This window comes from Morone saxatilis, unplaced genomic scaffold (genome assembly GCF_004916995.1).
Source record: "Morone saxatilis isolate NCDOM2014 unplaced genomic scaffold, NCSU_SB_2.0 Contig3, whole genome shotgun sequence".
Taxonomy (NCBI): Eukaryota; Metazoa; Chordata; class Actinopteri; family Moronidae; genus Morone; species Morone saxatilis.
In genome coordinates, this window is record NW_023339873.1 from 17,718,704 (window position 1) to 17,727,791 (window position 9,088).

At 43.6% G+C, this 9,088-nt stretch overlaps 1 protein-coding gene across 1 annotated transcript in view; it reads right to left on the reverse strand.

The window, feature by feature from the left end:
- Positions 1–9,088, reverse strand: part of LOC118336958 (thyroid peroxidase-like) — a 30,217-nt gene that overhangs the window by 4,418 nt on the left and 16,711 nt on the right. The window contains exons 7-8 of the mRNA XM_035673733.1: positions 4,113–4,371; positions 269–439 (exon numbers count right to left, since the gene is read on the reverse strand). Coding sequence (XP_035529626.1) covers positions 269–439; positions 4,113–4,371 — 430 coding nt within the window. The remainder of the gene's footprint in view (positions 1–268; positions 440–4,112; positions 4,372–9,088) is intronic.

Below are 9,088 nucleotides of genomic sequence, written 5' to 3' on the forward strand. Positions count from 1 at the left end.
TTTCATGCCACTAACCACCTTAGTAAAAGAAAACAAAGAAATGGTCTTCAGTGTCTGGGTTGAGATAGTTTTTGTGGATTTTATTCATATTGAGCTCTCAAGCAGTTTGTAATCAGTTTAAGACCTTTGCAGTACAAAGGGATGAAAGTCTGAAAGTATCACCTTGTTTGGATTGGTTTGACAGACAGACATTTGTTATTGGAAGCTTACTAATGAATGGATGGTCTTAACGCACAGACCTGGCACAGACCTGCAGGCCGGCACTTACCTGGGAGCGCGTGATCTCGTCCTCTCTGCAGGTTCAGTGCAGCCAGGTCCAAGTGCTGTGGCACATTTAGGACCACCAGCCTTTCTGTAAGCTCCTCTGTCAACATCATGTCTGCACTTACAGCTGTTGCTGCAGTTCCAATTATACCTCTCAGGATTGGTTCAATCCCACCTACACACAAAATTAGCAATATAAGATACAGCTTTTTTTTGTTTTATTCTGTTGGATGCAAGGCTATTCAAAGTGCAAGTAAGAAGATATGTTTCCATTTAACTTTTTAACAATTTGGACTTCAAAACTAAGCAATCATGTGACAGCATGCTCATTTTTACCAGTCCAGCCTGCCTGTTATCCCCTGTCCCAAACAGTCTAGTAAAACAGGATATATATATAGTTGCTGCATACAGTTTTTTTCTGAATAGTATGCTTTCTTAATGCTGTCCAGAAAACAGGTTTGTATATCACTCCTAAGCTTGAATTTGCTGCTTCCCCTTGGATCACTGGCATCCAAACAATTTCATTTGAGCAAACAGGATGAATGGACTGCTGGGGATGAATACTCTGTTTATCATAACAACACATAGATTCATAAAAGTAATACACTTGCTGCTCGGTGGTGAGACAGCTGAGCAAATCCTTCTGTATCACAAGGTAAGGAAGCAAGGTAAAGACCTCAGCCACAGGTTCTAATCCATTTAGTGTTGGTGTTTAAAGGGTTAGTTCAAGCATTTTGAAGAGGGGTTGTATAAGGTACTTATCCATGGCCACTGTGTTACAGAAAGTACTGCGGTCAGCCATCTCTCCAGTTTTGAAAGGAGTCCCGGCAGGGAAGCTATAAGCAATGTAGATGGGTGGAGTATTTTATTTTAGCCACATAAACTGCAGAATAATATATTGTGTGATGCAGTTGGGCTTATGTGTGTAGCAATACGTACATTTTATGGTTTGTGCCAAACACTTGATGAGATGACATGATATCAACATTTTTGAAGTTTACCTTTTTTATGTGGCTAAAATATGTCCACAGCTGTGCAGATTCCTGTCTGCTTCTCCATACTGGGGGTGTGCTGATGGCTATCTACACACTGACCTCATACAACCCCACTTCAAAATGCACAAACTATTCCTTTTAGGTAGTATAATCCATTTAAATGTGAATGTGAATCTTAAGAGTGATCATTGTATTCACAGAGATAGAAAATACATATATCAGAATCAGAATCAGAATCAGAAATACTTTAATAATCCCAGGGGGAAGATATTTGGCAACGTAACAGGCAGCATGCAGCTTTCCTGCACGCGCACTACGAGACTATATATAGAGACTGAAAAATTATTGTGTGTAGGTGTGTATGTGCTGGCACTGTTAACCTATCCTATTCAATCTCAAGGACAGCTACATTGCGAATTGAGTTACTGCACACATAAAGAGCCTGACACCTAACAGCACAGGGAAATAGAATAGTATTTACAACTTTTCTTGTGTTTTTCCAATGTGTAAGATATGATAAGGAGCAGCACCTCTAAGACCAGTGGTTCTGTGAAAAGGGTGGACTGAACTACGAATGTGTGTTTAGGTATTTGGCAACTTCTTTTTTGTGAATAACTGTTGATTGGAGGAGTGACTGCAGTAATGTAAGACTATGGTGAGAGCTGAGCTGTGAAGCTGAGAAGACTAGACTTTACTCTAACCCTCACGTATGGTGGTGAGCTTATGTCAGCGAAAGGAATGGGATCAAGGAAACAATCAGCCAGCATGACATTTTTTAGGAGGGATGTTGGAGCCACAGAGTGAGGAGCTCAGTGATTCAGGAGGGCCTCCGTAAAAGCAACTTGAGGCTGGCTGTGTGGATGAACCAGTTGTAATTAACTTGCCTTTGGATGATCTTGCACAGATGTGTCATAGTTAAATATGGGTTACTCTCTACACTGTGAGCTCTGCGTTAGTGGGGATTATTAACTCAATCAGTTTGGACTGATAAGCACAGCTGTATACAGTTTTGTAATGGTTCAATTAAAAAAAAAAATTGAAAAATATTGGAGCTATGATGAATATTTTTAAAAGACAATGTAAAAAAACAATGTGACAGTGTGAAAGGGGTTGCTCATAGTGATTAAGAGTTATCTCTGCAAATCCCCTTGTCATACAGAGCTTTATATAAAGTTTCAGTTCATGGTTTAGCTGTCCGGTTGCAACTTTACTGTTTTGGTTTACTCTCCGTACTCATGGCGTAGTTTGCAGTTGCAGTAATCTGCTGTTTTTAGTGAAAAGATCTAGAAACCCACTGTTCACTACCTGCTCGACACCAAACAGCAGACAGAGGCGATCTGGTCGCTAACTGCAGACTACTATTGGACTTAGAGGCGGCAAGCCTTACATCATCAAGTCCAATGCCAAGCGTCGACGTAAGTGGTGTAAAGCGCATCGTCACTGGACTGTAGAGCAGTGGAATTGTGTTCTGTGGAGTGACGAATCACGCTTCTCTGTTTGGCAGTCCAGGATGGTCGGAGTCTGGGTGTTGGCTGATGCGGGAGAACGTTATCTGCCCCTGACCTTGCAATGTGTTGCCAACTGGTTGAAGTTTTGGTGGAGCGAGGGATTATGGTATGGGGCTGTTTTTCAGGGTGTTGGGCTAGGTGGGCCCTTATCTCCAGTGAAGCGGCTATGTTAATGTTCAGCATACCAACGACATTTTTGCGGACAATGCTGATGCTTCCAAGCTTTGTGGGCACAGTTTTGGCGGGCCCTTTTCTGTTCCAACATGACTTTGCCCCAGCGCACAAAATAAGGTCTATAAAGACATGGTTTGAGTTTGGTGTGGAAGAACTTGACTGGCCCACACAGAGCCCTGACCTCAACCCCATCGAGCACCTTTGGGATGAACTGGAATGGAGATTGCGAGCCAGGCCTTCTTGTTACAACAGTGCCTGACCTCATAAATGCTCTACAGAGCGATGAATGTTCGCAGCAGAGTGTCCCACAGAAACAGCTCCGAACAGATTCTTGGTGGAAAAAGCCTTCCAAGAAAAGTGAAGCTGTTATAGCCTGGCTCAACAAGGGGACCAACTCCATATTTAAGAGGCTCATAGTGTATTTGAATATAATGTCGATTTAACAGCTCCGACTGTTGGGTATACATGGTCAGGTGGCCGAATACTTTTGTCCACATAGTGTATCTCAAGTTCAATTATAGTGTTTAAACTTGTGTCCACTGCCCGCATGTGGCTGAAAAAAATCTGTTATTGCAGTTTTAAGCTGTTGATGATCATACCAATGCCACAATATATCTTGTTTTGCTACTGTCTGTTTTTTCTGAATCCCTACAGCAGAGTTAGCATGACCCATAAACAAACAACATAAACAATAAGATGCAGATCTAAAAATGCTTTTAATTTATTAGCTATAAGTATGCCTTTAACAGTGCATCTGTATATGACAGATAAAGTATTATATTATACAGTAAAAAAGTATAAAGTATAAAATAAGTAATAAATAAGTAATGTACTCATAATTAATGGAAAAGGTCCCTGCAGTGTTAGATGGGTTTTTGCACCTTCTGATGAGTTTCCTGGGTCTAGGAGCACACCGTATCATGTACTAGTTATGACATACTGATGCAGGCTTTCATACTCTATAGACGAAATAGAGTAAAGAATATTTCTATTCAGTGGTCTAACTTACATGAGTCACTTGCATGTAACTAATAATTACACTGACAGACAGTCAATGCTGAAGCTGACCTAAATAGAGTATATTTTTATTCCCTCCACTTTTTATGGTGTTTAGTGTGCTTGAAGGATACGTTATTACTTCCAATAGGCAGCTTCAGAAGAGTGTACTGACCTTCTTTGACTATTCTCCATGGACTGAAGAAAGTGTTGTGCAGTCTCAAGTGGGGGAAGTGCTCATGTTCCTGGAAGCTCTCGTTCAGTCTCCTGAGGATCGGAGAGATGGTAGCGTGGCCGAACCTGAATGCAGCAGTGGCAAACACGTTGGAGGCTGACGGGTCTGTAGTTGGATCATATCCCCCATAGGATCCAATGTAACGTTCAAAAGACTCAGAGCCAATAATTTTTGGAACATAATCTCTCATGGTTATGATCTGGGAGTCAAAATAGATCACAAAGAAGCAAAAAGAATCTCTTAGATAGTCATGAAAGAAAATCTCAAATCTAAGGATTGTGTGCACCACAAGCATGCTATAAAGCCAGCCAAGAGTTTGAATAAGAACATAGCTTAATAAATTCCAACATATCTTACTTGGACATTATTAACAATATCTTCTGAATGTATATGCATACAGCTAAGAGCAATCCCCATAGGATTTCAAGCGGGATGAGTATTTCTGTAACATCCTGAGCTTGGACATATGATTGCACATTTGTTTCTTCACAGTTCACCGCAGAGAATTCCATCTGTCCTCATCACTATTTATAAAGGCCTCGGTTCACCACCTGAATCTTAACACATGTCACACAAATGCATACGCACAGATGCAAACACACACACACACATACAACACACAACATTTGATGTCCTGCAGTTTTCAATGCAAAATAGAGCCCTGGAACCAGAAGCAATGCACTTTTTTGTTGCTTTGATGGTACTAATGTTGATACTAACAATATATGCCTTTAATGTAAAGATAATCTCTTTAAGAGGCTAGAATGATGCATAGACTGGATAACTTCATTAGCTGAATTGTCTCATTGAATACTAAGAGTCTCAGACAGCAGTCTGCAGGGGATGAGTTGAGTGCAGACTGACTTCTAGACCAGAGGTAGGCAACCTTGCTCTTTGTTAAGGCTCAAATATGTTTTGCGGCTCTAGACAGATTTTGGTTTTGGTTTTTTGGGCCAAAAATAGCTAGTTAAGGTTACTGATCCCTATCCTAGACTAATGTAATTAAAAACAATCCCAACTGGAAACCTGTATAAAGGATATTATGTGTGTATTATGTATTTGTGACATGAACTGAAGCAGATCCAGAACATGTCAACTGTGACAAGAAAACACAGCTTAGACTGACTCAGTTATTAGCAACAGACCTGGAGATAATGCTGGTCCCATTTGAGGAGCAGTCACCAGACTGCAGTGTCAGTCTGTCTCTTGTTGGGGGAACAGTCATCCATGCAGTGGTTGAAGGCACATAAGCACATTTACTCAAACACTGTACTTAGTTGATTACTGTTCTCAATTGTACAGTTAGTACATGTTGAAGTAGTTGTACTTAGCTTGAGTATTTTCATTTTACGTGTTCTCCACTAAATTTCAGTTGGAAATAATGTACGTTTTACTGCAATACGTTTACCTGACAACCATAGTTACTATAGTTAGTTTTTAGGTTTATGATTTACATTAAAAACTTGATGAGCGTTTAATAACTATTGCATTGAATAAAGATTAAATTAAGTGGCTTTTGGCTTGTGCCCCCCCAAAAAGTGTTATGTCACATTTCTGATGAGTTGTTAGTAGTTCCAGCAAAGAGTGATTAGCCCTGTGGCCACAGAGCTAAAATGTTCTATATTTAAAAACAAAATAAAGAAAAGAAAGTATCAAAGTGCCAATCAATACCAAACTATCAGTCTAAGTTTGTGCAGTAAAAATGTTTTTTTCTCACAACCGTCAGATTTATCCTGTGAGCCTGACCCAGATTCTGGGGCCCAGCTAAACAGGCAGTCCTTAAGTGTGGCCCAGGACACATTGTCCATACACTGCCAAACGAATGTGGTCACATGCGGCCCAGACCACCTCTGAATGTTGTCTGAGCAATCATATCTCTGTGCTTCCTCAATGTATCTTGGGCGCATTCACACCTGTACATACAGCCATCCTCATGTGACTGGATCACTCAAGACGCATGTTAATGCCAGGTATAAACAACATAACGAGTAATGTAAACATTCCATCTGGTTTCTACTCATTTTAGCTACAATATAATAATCGACTTAAGACTTGTAGTTACTCTATAGGACTATGTGAGAACAAGCTGCCAAACAGTAAACCAAAGGTGCCATCCACCAATTGTATAAAAAGTGTGGGTATTTATTAGGCAGGGAGGATCTAATGCAGTTGCAATATGGGAAGCGTAAGATCCAGTGTTGTGACAAATACAAAGGGCTAAAAGTAAGGATATGTCAACCTCTGCTGCTTCAATTTGAGGCCACCAACTTAATGGAAGTACAGTACTGAACTGCTGGACTGCCAAGAAAAGCCACATTATTTGTTTCACAGTGTTCTATATTTTCTATTTGTTTGTCTACTGAATTTACTTCTCTAACAGATTAGCTCATGAATACAAAGCTTTTCAGCAGCCACTCCAAACAGAATAGGTTCTGGCACTTTAACCTGTTAAAGCTTTTTTTCTCCTATATCCTGACTACTTAAAAAACAAATAGAACATAATGCTATGGCCCCCCTACACTAGACACTGGATGAGAGCAAGAGTCTTAACAATTGTGCCCTACTATTGAGATGCAAGTCAGAATGAAACCAGATGTTGTTAGCTGAACATTTTCATTTCCTGTTTCCTGCAAATAATAGGCTTTCACTGCGTATTGAAATGGCTTCTGACCTTTCTATTTGTTTTCTGCAAGTCTTGCCCCCCCCATTTTCAATTGGCTGCCCACAGACAGTCAGTTGGAAAGAAAGTTTCACCTGCCTGCCTCCCTCCCACTATACAAGGTTAAGTAATATGTTGGGTTGTTTTCAGATGCCACAGTTTGAATTTGTGACTGTTCATCCAACCACATATCTGTATTTTTATTAGGCGGCTGCATATATGAACACAGTCATAAACAGCAATGGGTGAAACGGGGACACGGGCACACGGAGGGGTCAGAGGCGGGGCAGAGGGAGCAGAGAGACAGGAGGGGCAGGGAGAGGGAAAAAGGAAACCCAACACGGGGCCAACTTGCGGCCTGAGCAGGGGCGAAAAACCGTGGACAGGGGGCACGTGGGAAGGAGGAGGAGGCAGGAGCGCGGCGCAAGGTGCCCGAGGCTCAAACCCCGGGGCGAAGGAAGGGTGCCGGAAAGCCAACGAAGCGCAGGCAGGCACGGAGCGCGCAAAGCAAAGAAACGCGAACAAAACGGGCCGGGGAGGCCAGCCCACCCAACGGCGCGGGGACAGCGGGCGGCCGAGGGGCACAGCGGGGGCAGGGGAAAAAAGAGAGGAGGACAGGGACTCGGCGGCCAGGGGCTAGGAGGACAGGCGGACAGACGCCAGGGATTAGGGCGGCAGGGGAGGCAAAGACGCGCGGACAGTGAGCAAACGGCGGGGAAGGCCGCGACAGCAGCCACAACGGGGAGGGGGGGAGGAGACAGGAAGGACGTCAGGCGGCGCCGGCGACGAGGCGCACGAACAAGAAAGAGCCAAAGCGACGAATGGGCCCGACAACAGCAGGGGGAGACTGAAACACACGGCCGGGCGAGGGACGGGGGACCAGGGGGGGCCACCGGCACAGGCGGGGAGACAACAGGTGGAGTGGGGGCAAAACAGGGACAGCAAGGCCAGAAAGGGGGGGAAAGGTGTGAACAACACAGCAGGCGGGGGCAAATAGGGGGGGCGGCGCAACAGCAAGCAAGGGAAGGTCACAGAAAGACCAGGAGGACCAAGGCAAAGGGCGGGACCGCCAAAAGCAGGGGGGTACCCAGGGAACGTGCGGCCGCAAACGGAGGCCAAGCAACCAAGTACCCAGTGCCAAAGGCAAGGACGTGCCAGGAAGCAGGAGGGGGGAGGGGAAAGGACGGTTGACAGGAACACAGAGGAGAGGGGAAACGGAGGCGGACACGGCCGCCAGGGTCAAAGGACCAAGGAAGACGGCGGCGCCAGTGTAAAGCGACCGTGGGGCGGAAAGGAGCGTCACGGGAAGGGGCACGCCGCCCGGGCCCCGAATCACAACGGGCGCAGGGCAAGGCACCGACGGACAGAGGCCATGCAGGCACGGGGGGGACCAGGGCCAAAGGGGGACAGAGGGGAGAACGGCACCCCGAGAAAGTCAACCCGCTGGGCGTGACGGAGGAGGGTGACGAGGAATGCGTAAATCTCCAAACACCCCCACCACCCGCCAAACGAAACATCCTCAGCGAACACCAACTCTCAAACCCCCACCAAATCGTGTGAAGAGAATTTCGTAGTCTTCCTTCCTGCCTGCTATCATATAAATAACATATCTAGTAGTCTCTTTTTATCTGTTAACGAAGTTTAGATTTACCTCTTTGAAGGTCACCAGTGGGCAATAACAAATTAATATAAAAAATAAACCAGAATAAGAGAAAACAACTTGAAGGAAATATGAAAAAAGATATGTTATAAATAGAATGTATTAAATAAAATATAAAAAAATAAACACAAAAAAATAAGGGGTTAGCAGAACCACACTGTTTCTAATGAATTTATTCTTTATTGGAATTACAAAAAGTGGATATGAACCACAGAAACCACCTCTGCATACGCAATCACACTCACAACTTGGGCATACCCACGATAATAAGAAATTGGCAATTGATTTTACTATAATGTTTTCGCACATAAATAATGCTTGCTTACAACCAAATGTTAAATATCTAAAATTAGCTTAATTCACTCATCATATATGCAATTAATATTATTGGTTTTGACCAGGCATCTCTAAGCTGGGGGATCCCAGGAGATAACAAATGTACCCCCCCCACCAACTAAAAAGGGTCAAAGGACCTAGGGCCACCATTTTGCTATAAATGGGCTTTCTTGGAACGTCAACTCTTCGGTAACTTCTCTACTATGTCCTTATTAAGCTACCCTTCCTTGATTCCATCACTACCTTGCTTAAACACTGAGA